The sequence below is a fragment of the Amblyomma americanum genome, chromosome 8, assembly GCF_052857255.1.
Source record: "Amblyomma americanum isolate KBUSLIRL-KWMA chromosome 8, ASM5285725v1, whole genome shotgun sequence".
In the NCBI taxonomy this organism is placed as follows: domain Eukaryota; kingdom Metazoa; phylum Arthropoda; class Arachnida; order Ixodida; family Ixodidae; genus Amblyomma; species Amblyomma americanum.
Genome location: NC_135504.1, coordinates 120,630,014 through 120,644,126, shown reverse-complemented (window position 1 = coordinate 120,644,126; position 14,113 = coordinate 120,630,014). Strand labels below are relative to the sequence as shown.

The 14,113-nt window shown below is 45.0% G+C and overlaps 2 protein-coding genes across 2 annotated transcripts; one reads left to right on the top strand and one right to left on the bottom strand.

Moving 5' to 3' along the window:
- Window positions 1-214: 214 nt before the first annotated feature.
- LOC144102708 (ubiquitin-conjugating enzyme E2 Z-like) lies at window positions 215-1,042 on the top strand. The gene has a single exon (XM_077635900.1). It carries the CDS (start codon window positions 215-217, stop codon window positions 1,040-1,042), a length of 828 nt encoding a protein of 275 aa, XP_077492026.1.
- Window positions 1,043-6,351: 5,309 nt separating this feature from the next.
- LOC144102707 (speckle-type POZ protein-like) lies at window positions 6,352-7,354 on the bottom strand. Its single transcript, XM_077635898.1, has 2 exons — window positions 7,316-7,354; window positions 6,352-7,002 (listed from the first exon to the last, which is right to left on the bottom strand). The coding sequence occupies exons 1-2, from the start codon at window positions 7,352-7,354 to the stop codon at window positions 6,352-6,354; spliced, it is 690 nt and encodes a 229-aa protein (XP_077492024.1).
- Window positions 7,355-14,113: the final 6,759 nt, after the last annotated feature.

Genomic DNA, 14,113 nt, shown 5'->3' with positions numbered 1-14,113 from the left:
ACGCATAATAAGAACTTAATAAGAATGTAGAAACAAACCCCACCTACATTTAAGTAAATAGCCTCATCTTCACCGCCAAAAATGCCTCGAGGTCATGATACATGCAACCACGAGAGAAGCGAAGAAAACGAGGTCCCCAGTTCGCTATTGCGGGTGCCGGCTTTTGAAAACATCTAGTTCCCGGATTTGGCTTTACGATTGTGAATCCGCGGCGATGTCGAGAGTGCAACGTGCTGCTGGTGGCAACGGCTCACAGACAAGCTCCCAGGACCCCACCAAGCTTGGAAATGAGGCGCCGTCACCTATGTGTCTTCTGAGACTGAAACAAGAGCTCGCTAATATGAAAGCCAAGCCTATGCAGGGAGTATCCATTTCCCCGGACGACAACGACGCCTCCACGATTCACGCTCTCATGATCGGTCCACCTGACACGCCGTACGAAGGAGGGTTCTTCCATTTTGTGATCAAATGTACGCGCGACTACCCAACCAAGCCACCACGCGTGCACCTGTCGACGCCGGGCACAGAGGGGGTGCAGCTCAACGCTCACATCAACGACGCCGGGTTAGTTTGCCTGAAAATGCTTGGCACTTATCGCGGAGACAGCTGGAACTGTTCCTACAACCTCAGCACGGTGCTCCTCGCCATCCAAGGCCTTCTTAACAAGGATTGCGGTATTGAGAATGCCAAGCGTGAGCTTGCAGTTGTCCGCCACAGGGATTACGTAGAGCACGAGACAATCAGAGTGGTCGTGTGTGATGCAGTAGAAGACTGCCTTAAGGATGACTCCAGGTACCAGACTTCTTTCAAGCACGTTGTGCTGGAGAAGTTTCTAGAGTTTTATAGCAAGTATGAAGATTTGGTAAAAAATAGGCTGCCTGCGAATGGCTGTGAAATGAAGTCATATTTGGGTGCGATCATGGGAACTTATGAATACCAGAGGCTGTTGGCCCGACTACAGGAGTTACGAAAGCAAGTGGAGGAATCAATCCAAGTAGTGACGGCTACAATGACCAATGACCTTATGGAGGCAGCAGTTTGACATCTTTGCCCAGCGTATGGAAAGCCAATGACTGAAGTCAAAAGAACTTCTTGCAAGCTGTTCGAGAACAAGGACCAAGCGTAATATTGAGAAATAGTTCATAGAAGAGAAAAACAATCAATGAGCAGCCGTTTATAATCCACCTTTCGCCGTCGTCACATTGTCATGCCTCGGTCTTTCTGTACTTTAGTCGTTTTTTTTCTTTTTGGATTTTGACGAAGGCCTTCAATCCTTGCTTACTTGCACCGTAGAAAGAGGTACTTTGACGACCTGTGCGATGATTTTCCTCCGTAAACATGAATGCCTAGAATTCCAGCAGTTTGTAGCTCTCGAGTGGCTTAAGAATTAACAAGTTTCTTTCTTACAATACGTGAAATGAATTTCAAGATATAGTTCACTGTTGGTTACGTAGCGAAGGCGTTTTAATTGTGTAGGACTGTAGGCCTCAAAGGGGACGCAATCAATTGAGTGTAGCATGCGCTTTTACGCACAGAAGGAAAGGTTTTTTAGCAAGTATAAAGCCATTGCTGCTTCCAGGACCCATAATATAGCTTGGTTTTCTGAGGGACACGAAGTGCTCATTGATGTAGAGAAGTTTCTGAAGCGACTGTGGTGTTTAGCACCAACAAACAGTGCCGTGGCGAGGCCACACCATGCGCTGTTGTGCTATAGAAACCTTTATTTCTGTCGCATGGGTATAATTGACACCTTAGAATTGACAGAAAAATACGCTCACAAAATTTCATCATCGTCATTAGAAATTAAGTATAGTCTTAACATGAATTAGTGTTCATATGGGCCGACGAGTGGAAAGAACCAATATTTCTGTCACTAGTTTTTCAGCGCGTGGCCTTCGGAACTACGACAACGTCCAAGTTCCTTTAGCGGTACAGGATAATCTTTGAGAAACCAGGTGTCATTGAGAATTTAAATTACTGCAGCGCTGTTAGAAGCCTCAGAAGTGGAACAACAACAAATAATGCCGCCAAATCTGTCGATATACTGTAGCAACGTGCACATCAGTGTTCTAGCGGATCGTACATCAACGCATTACGTTGAAAATGAGTATCAGAGACTGTTCCGCTGTTTTAGCCAATCGCCGAGCGCTTGAAAGGATCAGCCCTTCAAATGGTTGAGATTAAAATACGGGACAGTTCTCACCTCGACCCGCAGTATGAGCGTCGTCATTTCAACGCCTGCTAATATGACTCCGTTCACAAGTTTGGCTCAAGCCTTGGTTTGTATCTTCGTAGCCTGTGGAGATTGATGCCTCAGGGTTAACTGGCGTATTCATATAAAGGGCGGCGGCAGTGGTTAGCAGCAGGGTGGGTAAATCCTGTTTAGGGGGAGGGTGCGGTTTAGACTTCGGTCGATAAGTTATGATACACCATGACCTTCTTGTTCAAGTCTCTCAACACATAGATTTGTTCGCCCAGTGGAAAATTTTTTGCCCAGTGGAAGCTCGCATTCAAGGGTCTTCACTAAGTCGACTCATGGTGGTTAGCCTGGACCTCCTGTGCTGCAAATCAGCGTTAGTTTCTAAAAGAAGTGTAGTGAAGCGCTGTGACCTTACACAGCCCGCCGTGCCACCAGCGGCCGGCATTGGCACCGCCACATTTTGCTCCTTGGCGCTTGACGATGATGTAGAATGAGCTTTGCTATGTGCGCCAATGAGCTACTCGTGGAACCGCAAGGGGAAGGCTCTGTAAAACAGCTCGCGTTTTAAAAACAAAGAAAATCTCTTGCGCAAAATGAAACACAACGTATCCTTTCAGTTAGCAGTGTCAGCAGATCGATGTGATTGCCTGTGCTTATGGGCCATATGAGGGGGCTGAATATTCTTTCTTGAATACGAACCGTGACGACTAGAGAACATTGATCTAACGCACCATACCCTGCAACTCAAGATCGAAGACTCTTCTTTTATTAGTAAAGTTCGCTAAAACAGTACGCATTGATCGCTATTCTGCCAGAAGTTTTCTTTCACGGAAGAAGCCGCGTTGATGGGTAACTGCGCAAGTGACATTCTATTCGGTCCAAGGCAAGACAGTGACTTGCCTTTGTGTCTAAAATCTCTCCTACTAGACGTAAAATGTGGCCGAAAATTGAAATTGTCTTACAACAGTGCCTGCAGTCACACATACACTGCCGGGTTTGTTGGAAAATATGAGCCAACAATTTGCGAAATGAAAGAAAGCCGTTCAAGAGGCTGAATGCAGATGAAATTGTAAGGGTGTTGCCACTGAAGACTCTAGAGCATTGCTGTTTTGAATTGTTTTAACATCAGGAGTACACGGTACTACCCGCAAGGGGCAGACCAGAAAATATAAAAAGAAACGAGATAAAATAAACGCACCTATTAGGTTGATATTTGTGCGCAATCGGAAACTAATGAAACAGGATGGAATGAACACGTTAAAAGTTTAAGGATTCTGATAAGATCTGACCGCTAGCGATTAGCAGCTAATTTTCTATTTCTCGCACTCCAGAATATTTATTGGGAAAAACTGAGAGACACCCCTCGGACTGCCATGATTACGGCAAGAGAAAGAAAGAAAAGTGCACAGGTGTGTTCTGCTTGCATAGGTCCGGAAGCATTCTCCGAAATATGCGCATAAGATACAACAGCAACGAGCGTAAAAATCGCGGCAACGATCGCTTCTTTTCTTATTTTTCAAAGCATTCAATACGTGGAGTAAAATGTAGATTGCTTGTTTCAGTCGAGATGGCGTCCTTGCAGGCAGAGGTCGAGTGGCTCGCGATATCATTTGATTTTTATAGCACTGTCGCCTAGAGCCATGTTGAGCGTATATCGTGTGAAATTGCGTCATCATGACGTTACCTGGGTTAAAGGCCTCATCGTTGGTTATAAAACTCACAATTGTTGAGAGATGATACTCTCAACAATCATGTGACTAATTATCTCGATCTCGTCTATGGTACCTGAACGATCCGCAATTTTTTAGAGCCTTAACTCGTTTACCTTCGTTTCTAATCCAACTCAGGCGAGCATTCTACCTAAATAGCACTGAAGCTCGCACACCGATTCGCGTCCGACAATGGGCATAATTAAAAAAAAGGAAATCGCCACTTGAGATGGACCTCAATCACCAGTGGTGCGAATCTAGCAGCTTCCTCGACGGATTCCTTCGAGAACCTTTTTTTAAGCGTCATTAATTGCTTACCGCATAAAAGGGGTATGCAGTGTTGGTTAAAAGAAAATGATGGTTAAATGCTTCCTAAAGAATGGCCGGTGTGATAATGTCAAGGAGTGAGCGATTATGTGGCCCCTGCGTTGAAGCGGTATATGACGAAGGATTGCTCGAATAGAGGCCCGGTGCTTTTTTGTGCCGCATTGTCCTCAGCTTCAGAGCCTGGCGCACCCACATTAGGGTTAGATATCGGCCTCAGTATTCCAGGATTGATAGACTGGACACCCGGGGCGGGGATTATACATCGAAATTGAAACCACTTTCGGATTACGGCAGGAGGGAGGGCAACCCCGACACGGATCCTCCGAAGCGCACTCTCCTCTGCACGGGTAAGACCGCGAGGGAGCGTTACCGCACACGGAGGGATGAAAGCACGTGTGCGGAGCTGAAAGTGCTGCTTTCTTGTTATGAGGAAGATGGCGTAATCCAGATTTAGGAGCCGAGGTAATCATGTGGTGTCACTGGGCGTATCGTGGAATCTGCACGGCTTTGGGAGCTCAGGAGGCCCTGTAGGATTCCGTCAGGAGGCTCCGCGGGCATTAAATTATCGTCCTGTTCGGTCATCCCGCAGTCCAGATGTCATTCAGCACGTCCACGCACTCGGAGGGTGTTGCTACAGTGTTTGGTGAACAAAAGCAACAAAGTTTATTAGCCATACACTTCATATTGAAGAACCACCGGTTGAAGGCGCTTGATGATTCCCATATCAGCTAGCCTGCGCAGAAATTGCAACTAAACGAGAGCGTGACACAAGGGAGCACAGGAGTTCCTCTGTTCAGCGACGTTTGCTCTACACGTACGCACGCGAACACGAATAAGCAGCCGAACTTGTCGTAAACGCCAGAGTGTTAGAGCGGACGAGTGCTGCGACAAACGCATACTGTACAGCATGAGCGAGATCAATTAAAGGAGTGCACCTATTGGCAATTATGGCACTCTGACTCTGCAAAGCATTTTATTTTGGCACCCTATGATTGGCTCCAAAGTGGGCCTTTAGTTTATCTTTTTTTTGCCGTCATCAAGATTATGACCATGGAGTGCCGAGTGTGGTCGGAGGAAGAAGCAGCTGCTCGCATTTTGCGTATGATTTCCAATTTCTGCTTAGACCTTCATGTCTCACTTGTTTAACATCCTAGGAAAATGTCACAAACGGTATTATTGTCATCACGAGCGAGGTGGCTTTTCATTCACGGATTAGTAACATTGGGAAAAAGCAGGAAGCGATGTACTCCACTTCGCGATGGGAGTTCCAGCAAAAGGAAGGGAGTGCAAAAAATAATTACTGAGAAAATCAAGCCATCAAGTAAATGTATCTGCGAAAAGAAATACTGTGTACATACCTCGTCAAATTTTCTCAAATATGCAGAAATAACGTTAGTGCATGCATATATCCTCACACAGATATTATTTGATTCTATCTGCTTGGGCGCATGCTTATGTAGGTAACGAGGCGCTCATACATATTTGGGATTGTACGTTATGTGGCTACAGGGAATAAGCATTCACGTGCAAATGGCTCCAGCGGTTCAGTACGTTCCTTAATTACAAGAACCGCTTTGATTTCATATAAGAGCAACTGCAAAGAAAATACAAAGGCTATTCGTTATATTTCAGTTTGGTGGCATGGAAGCGATGTGACAGCTAATGCGTAGTAACGAACTGTGAATGCTTTCTGACCAGAGCCATTGCCCTTCAATGCTGGCAAATCTTTAATAGTCGCTAGTGCATCGAGCAATTTCATTGCTGATTTTAATTACGCATTAAAATATTTTCTAGCTCCCGGTAATTCTTTCGTCCGCAAAGAAAGAAGCTTGCAAGTTAAGATGATGACTGGAGTGATATGCAGTCCGCAGCGACCTGCATTTTCCAGCACTTTCTAACCGCTAAGACACAAAGGCTCACCACTCGGGCTGACGCCCAAGTGTTCTTGGACCGGAATAAATGCCTTAACCAGAAGCGCAAAAGCCAAGAAACACATCTTTGCTTTTCCGAGGTGGTTCAAAGTCTTGCCTAGAGGGTCACTATAGCCCTGAGGCCGTTTTTTCTCGCCCTCTACGTCGGCCTCTATCTCTTTGCAGGGTGCTAGATGTTGTATAATCAGCGTTTTGGAAGCGCAGTGAAGAAGATATTCAATGCTAGGTCCAGTTTGTCTTCCACTAGTGCTTCCCAACCGGTCGTTTTCGTCACTTCGCACAGGTTTGCGCAAATAAAATTCAGAGCATTCAGGCGGAGGACCGTAGCGTTCAGCTTATCGGCGATGATCAGACTTAACGCCGCACTCACAGAGTTGAGCCTCCGGATGAGGGTGTCTTCACACATGTCCCGAAGAAGCGGCAAGCCGTATTTGTCTGCCGCTACCATGAGCGCGTCCGCCATATTGTCGACGTTCGCAGATCGGCCAGTGTACATAAAGCGGAGCTTTTCTTCAAACAACTCGTGTTCGGTGTCTGGCAGAAATTCTTCGCCTTTCAGATTTTCGAGCATATCGTACTCAAACATGGCTCTAAAAACTGGAGACCGCGATGCCAGTATCGCCTTATGCGCACGATATGCGCCATCACCTACATTCAGCACAACTTCAGTGCAGCTGCCAATATCCAGAAGCCAGCCCAAGTCTTCCCATAGAAGGCAGTCAGTGACACTCACGCTCGTTCTCTGATGATCTTTTGGCACGGCAGCGTAGTCAATGAAGGTGAGATCACAGCGTATTGATAACGTGTCTTCAAGCAGAAGCTCCGCAGCTTGACTCTGCAGAGCGCTCCTTGTTATGGTACCCAAGAATCTTCGTCTTCCTGGACCACTGGTTTATTGTATTACTGTGGTGCTCCTCTTGAGGGCGTCATTGTTAATCACATCGACTACGCACAACGTTACCTTTGCCCTCACTTTCTTTCTGTCCTTGTAGTTCAGGTAAAAGGACAATAATTGCCATTCACAATCTGTGTGGTTGCCCTCACCTTCAGTCTGAAGTGCGAGGTACCACGCCCGTATACGACTGGAATTTACAGCTGACTATTTCTTGTCCGGGCCGTTGCTAGCAGTAGGAAAAATTTTCGATTACCCCCACGAAGGACGTGTTCGTCATGTTCTTCTTGGCCATTAAGTCGTTTTCTTACTCGTCCATGGAGAATCACTTTGCAGCTGAGCGCAGCGGAGGCCCCTCACCGGATCCGCATGGGCATAAGTAGCTTGAGCCTGGACCGGATCTATGAAACGCAATAAAACGACCTCGGCTTGGCGACTTAAAGCCATGGCAACTGCCGCCGCACCTCATCGGTGCTTTCACTTCTCTTCAGCTTTTTCGCTGATGGTAGTGATGATGACCTCAGGCCTAATGGCACATTCCCACGGCGTGGATTGGCCAGGATGCATTGCTGATACAAACATACTTATGGGCAGTGAGTGGAGTAATTGCATAATTTTGTGATGTACATTGAAATTTGGTTAAAAAAGGAAGAAAAAAAACTGAAATAGAAGGCCGTGAATTTTCATTCTTGCAGAGGAATCTACCTGTTGCAAATATATATTCGTGAATACAATCGAACGCTGGTTGCAAGGCATACCACTTGGCGCTTGCCCGTAAGTAGAAGAGAATCGGAATAGATAAAGGCACAGTCGAGCGAAGGGGATCTCCATATAAATTCTACGGAGAGAAGCAAACCGCCGGCAAAAGAGGAAAAGTGATCTATGAACTCAATTTTGCCACAAGACTCGCAGAGTTTGGTCTTAGGTAACCCCGATAGACGTAAATAAAGATTTAGTCGTAATAATGTGCAGCGCAGGAGGGTCAAGAACACCTCAAATTGCTTCGAACTGCACATCCGCACGCTGCAAGGTGTTGAAAATTTACTGCAGCAGTGAGAGGCTCGTGGCTCAAGTAATGAAGACGCTGGAATCGATGAAAACGTGCTTGCTATTGCCAGGTAGACGGTATTTTCACCGATGCAGCTACACGTGCACGAAATTTCATGTTTTCTTTTTTCCTCGTGGAAATTTACCCTGCCCGTGGGTTCTTTAATTTTGCAGTCTTATTAAACCCAATGTATTATTAAGAACCCAGTAACAAAATACCGGCTGGGAAAAATTACCGTACGCTTAACATTGTCACCTTCAATCATTTGCCCAGTCAAGCCAAATCTCTCTCTTTGCACCCAGTCGCGCGTAGAATACACATGAGGATCTCTTCTTGAGATAGTCCAGAACGTTCAAAAGGCGTATACCACACCAACATGCTCTGTTCGTACTGGCGCTGCTATCCTCTCCCCTTTTGCTTACTCTTAGCACGCGTAGAGGAATGGATGACTCCCCATTCCCAAGGACGTCAAGGTTCTTCAAGGCATGTAAAGACATTTCAACACTATTTGAGGAAACATTAGGACACACTCCGATGAATCGGTAGCCAGGAGAACGGCTCGATCCTGGACATAAAATAAATCTGTGCACACCTCTTTGGTCAGCCATAACTTTGCTCGAGGAAGAAGAGGCAGCAATAGCCGCCATCAGAATCCAAACACAAATAATAATGGCTAGCGTGAGGATGTAGCGATGCTTTCGGAGAGAAGAAAATAAGCATTTAGACGCGAAGAAAAAGAGCGTCGAGAAAAGTTCAAAAGCGGCTTTGTAGGACCGGTCGGTTATAGTGCAAGAAGGAATAGAGGAGCAGAAAGGTTGTTCCAATTTTTTATTAAACGTAATTTTTCATTGAATACTGCACTTCTCCTTCGGGTCAAAAAAAAAATGGCAGGGTTTTAAGGTACTTAAATTGAGTATTATAAACTGTAACAAATCTGCAACCAAATACTTCAATTATAAACCCAATGCTTCGGAGACGGCTCGGCTCCTTCTTCAGTGGTGACTGGGGGTAGTAGCTAACGTCTTTAACTTCAATATGCTAGCTACTGCCCTCAGTCAGTAGCTAGCGTCTTTAACTTCAATACGCTAGCTGCTGCCCCCAGTCAGTAGCTAGCGTCTTTAACTTCAATACGCTAGCTGCTGCCCCCAGTCACCCCTGAAGAAGGAGCCGAGCCGGGTCTGAAGCGTTTGGTTTCATTTTAAAGGTTTTGGTTGCAGATGCGTTAGAGTTTTTTGTAAGTCTTCAAACCCAACCAGACAGGCAAATGTGTCAAAATGTTTAGTTTGCAGTTCAAATCGAGTAGACGTGCGAAAACATGTTTAGCCTGGTTAGCTGATGGTTTTGCTTTTCTAAGTCGTCGGCACGACTGCAGACGATATTAGACTCAGGTTAAGCTCAGATCTAAGTTGAAAAGATCTGATCTGCTCGCGCCGCAGATGGAAGTTGATGAGCATGACGATGTGCAATGCACTGCGCGAGAGAGATGCAGTTTAACGCGAGGTGTGCCGGCTGAGGTGGTCGATATTTCTCTCGGGCACTGCCTAGCGAAGGTGATCTGTTCGAGCCGCCGCGGGTTCGAAACACATCCGCAGGAATATTTATTTTATTTCTGCAGGTTGACCAACGTCACCATCCTTAAGGTTAAGCTTCACAGAAACTTCGAGGGTGGGCTTTACATGTGAAGTAGTGATTTCACACTTAAAGTCAGATTAAGCATAAAGATATAGGTCTTCGTTAGCTGCGCTGCTGTATCGGGGGGTTATCTTGTACTTATAAAATCCGTTCCGCTTTGAGTCCGCTCTAATTGTGAGGCAAGTAAAGAGATATGAAATGAATGCGAACTCCCTATCTTCATTGCCGCCATTCGTCCTGCACTGGCTAACTCATTTCAAGACGTATTGTCAGCCGCAAACGTTCGCGGAGTCTGCGATGCGTGGCGGAGTGAAGCAAGACTGCATTACTGCGCCACGCATCGCAGACCCCGCGAACGTTTGCGGCTGAAAATACGCGCTCATCCTTCCGCTCAATGGCGCATTAATGGCTGAGGTCGCGTTCGCGCCACTGCTTCCAAGAATATGCTCTGAAGGGTTATTGACAAGCCTGCTGCTTTTATGTAAGCTAGCGTAAGTATTAACCCGAAGGACTTCCTTATCACTGGCATCTTCACACCATTTTTGCGTAGTTGTAAGCCTTTCTGTGCAGTCATTTGCGCGCTTGCTTCTCTTGCATGGACCTTTTCGGTGATTGCGTGCTGCTTATGATGTTTTAATGCTCTTCTTAGGGTGCGAAATACCCACTATTCGCAATTTTTTTTATTAATTTAAACCATCCGGTTCGCTGTATTTTTATCTACGTCACAAAGAGTTTCATCATACCTGTTTCATGGCTCACCAAAAGGTAAGCACTGAGGAATCGGCGACACGCTTTGTTTGACACTTCTGATTTTATGACAATCGAAATGCAGGCGCTAGGAACCCCTTCATCTAGGATCTGCTGAGGTGGCGGAAAATTTATCCTTATTACTTTATTCGTTCTTCGCAAAATTTGCTTGCAAAGCTCTCTTCTTTATGTCCATGTCAACTATATATAGGCAAAATAGAAGATAGGCACGCATTTTGCTATAGACCACAGAGATGGATTTATTCTTACGTTAGACCGCAATGAACGCGTCCTGGAGGTGCTCCAACTATGGCCTTTTTCTATACATCGCGTCTGTGAACGCCTGTACTTCCGAAATAACCTCACGACTGCGCCATCACAATGCCGCTACGCTACAAGAGGCATTGACGGCTGCCCTCCTTACTTCCTGTTGGGTGCCCGCGGTGATTGAATCACATTACATTGCCCTAACTATGGCGTAATTTTTTTTCCTTTCCATCCAGAAGCACTCCTCCCGGAGGCACAACAAAAAAGCAAGCGTAAGATCCGGCGTGCAAAATTTCCCTGCTGTCTTCAAACGGCGTAAAAAGACGCCACATCACGCAAAAATTTGGTTAATAATTTCTGTTCATCAACACTCCATTTTTGTCCTGCCTTCCACCCATCCCGTTTATTATCAAGTTTGACTGTCTACTTGTTCTGTGGGTGCAGGATAGCACCGTATTTCATGTGTTATCATTTATTTCGGTAAAAAAAAAGGACTTCCTTAGCGTGTTGCCATTTCATTAATGCTTGTTTGCCATTTGAAGACAGGCGCCGAAAATACATCGCCCGTATGCTTCAATAAAATTTGTTATTAGGCGCCCATTCATGTCGTTTTTGTCTTTATTACTTGTGTGTTTCGTGCAGTGAAGTCCATATAAAATTTGGTTGTCGTTGCTGCTGACGCAGTAAACATGGCACGTGCTCACGCAGGTTGATCGGTAAATTTTTGGTGGCTAATACACAAGAAAATCACATAGGTGATTGTGGGGAAAAGAATGAATTGAGGCGGAGTATGAGAATTGTAAAATGACTGAAACTGGAAAAAAATTGTAGGAAAATAAAAATAAATAAATTAACGTTGAAGCAACAGAAGTAGAAAAAATACGTATTTTTAGAAATGCAGAGAAATTTCGAGTACAGTTTAAGTAAACTTTCAGTTCCAGTGATGTAGCCGCGAACGTATCCGCCAAGCCTAATTAACGCGAATCGCTTGGCGCTCGCACCGAACGAGAGAAGTGCTGGGACTGGCTCAGGGATCCCTAGCCTAGAAAGAGTGACGTGCAGATAAGTATTTCCCTCAAATGCGAACCACCGGCAAGAGAGCGGAAAAAGTTCTATATTTTCAACTTCCCCACATGCGTCACAAAGTTTCCTTATAGCGAATCCACATCAGCATAAATACATAATTAAGTGGAGGATTCTGCAGAGCAGAAGCATCACTGACGCCTCATAGACTTGACTTACATATCCGGACATTCTAAGGGTATTTTAATTGCTGAAATTATGCGGTATTGTGCAACGGATCACTGAAGCTGGCGGAGATAAGGTAAAAGGTTCCAAGTCTCATCTTCCTTTTTTCTTCGTCTTGACAGCGTCGTTCTCTTTTTTCTGATAATACTGCGCTCAGACAAAAAGGGCTAAATCCGAAAAAAGTTAATTTGAACTAGTGCGGCGCCTAGCCGCGTGTCAAATTGCGGTTAGATCGTCACTTCATAACATGTATAGGAACGTGGACGGTTACACACCGCAGAAATTGTGGAATATTTTAAGCGTTTTCTGACAAACGTGAAGTAATGTTTTACTGCATTTCATTCGGCTCGAAAAGGTGTTCCCCAAGTCCTCGCTATAGACGTAGAGATTAGTCTCTCAGCGGAAAATAGGATACTTCGGGCACATAAATGATCACTGGAGTGCTACTCTTCAGGATTAGTCAAAAAATGGGCAATGAAACCCGCATTTAGGACAAACAATGAGAGACATGAAAAATATCTCGCATTTATAAAAACCTTAGATATAGTCAAGAGTTAAGCCAAAATCCTGGTGGCGCAAATACACGTATGCTAGAGCCACTGTAGAGGAATCCATATATCTCAGAGAAACATGAGTACCAGAATAGACATGAAGGTTTCCGGTATTTTGGAAAGCAAATGCCAGTCTTGGTAAGACTATAATCTTGAATTATTTCTTCACGAAGATTTGGAATCTCCCCCTACATAAATTCCCTGTTTCGTATAAGCGGGGTATAGCTATGAACTACGGGATATTGCTTGTAACAATCAAAGGTTCCGTTATTAATTGGCGTTTTGTTTATCATTATAGGGTCGGGATTGCCGAAGTGGGCAAATAAAAGCTAAGTCGTCGAGAAAGAGCCTTGAGTCGATAAAACCGTGACACTCCAACCAAAGCCTCATGTAGTTCATCCGCTAACTCAGTGACGGCAAAGAAAATCGAAATAATGATGTTTGCTTCAGGGCCGCTAAGAATAGCGAATCTGACAAGCAGTCTTTGACGGGTGATTGTCGAAAGAAAAGTCAGCACTTGGGTACACAAGTGCACGTGTCAAGATAGAAATTGATCAAACTCCCCCATGTTCTAACCAACCGCTTTTGTAGTGTTTAAACGATGTAGAAATTTCACAGTGCAAAAATGTTGCACATAGCTTGCTTCTGAAAACGAGATTTTGCATTTTTACGTGGCTAGTTACCTCCAGATTATATGGGTGCCTCTGCTAAAGGGTTCTTGACACATGATAAACGCGTGTTAGCCACGTATGTGTCCCTAGAAAACCTGGGAAGTGGAGCCCAGTGAACTTAACAATGGAGAGCGTTTCCTGAACGCCGAGGTGCTATACCACGGAGACTCTCGCGTCAAAAGCGTTCGTTAGCGAAGCCGCAAACTTACAGCGCTTGAAGAAATAAATGTCGTTGCGTTGCCTAAATAACGCAATCAAAAATATTTTGACAGCGTGCGAAATTTCATACTCCCTAGAAGATCAAAAAACGCTACGGAAGTAAAAAAACAAAAATGCGTTCGGCTGCCCTTTGAATAGAACAAGGGAATGTTCTGCTGGCGAACAGCATAACTTTTGCTACGAGAATTTAGCCGCTAATGTACGATTACCAAATGGACCTGTGCTGCTACTTGCAGTCGGCATGCACTCAATCACCGGACTTTCTTTTCATTCGATGAATTTAGCTCATGAATTGTAAGCCGCTCGTTCACGAATGAAATCCTTTTTTTGTGTATGTGCCAAACTCCTCTAGCGTAGAGAAACAAAAAGCCAACCACGTAGGACATGATTGTTTCTACACGTTACTTAATGCTATTCCCACTGCATACAAGCAGACAGGCTATCAGATTCTCAAGATCCAAAGAGCATTGAACGGGCCATTAACTTTCGGAGCCATATAACAGATCTACGTCATTCGGTGCTGTACTAGTGCAAACCATCATCTCAGATTTTTGTCGACTTACACTGAATTCGCAGACGAAGGACTCAGCCTTTTGTTTCCGCCCAAATGCGCTTCATTTCTCTGCTCAGCATCCCGTCTTCAAAACGTTTTGCTGGTTCTATTAAAGGGT

Excerpts from the sequence above, each read along its gene's own strand:
- LOC144102708 (XM_077635900.1), top strand. The coding sequence starts at position 215 with ATGTCGAGAGTGCAACGTGCTGCTGGTGGCAACGGCTCACAGACAAGC.
- LOC144102707 (XM_077635898.1), bottom strand. The coding sequence starts at position 7,354 with ATGGCCAAGAAGAACATGACGAACACGTCCTTCGTGGGG. Across the intron at positions 7,003-7,315 it reads CGAACACGTCCTTCGTGGGG|AGTCAAGCTGCGGAGCTTCT; the intron begins GTAATCGAAAAT and ends AGCGCTCTGCAG.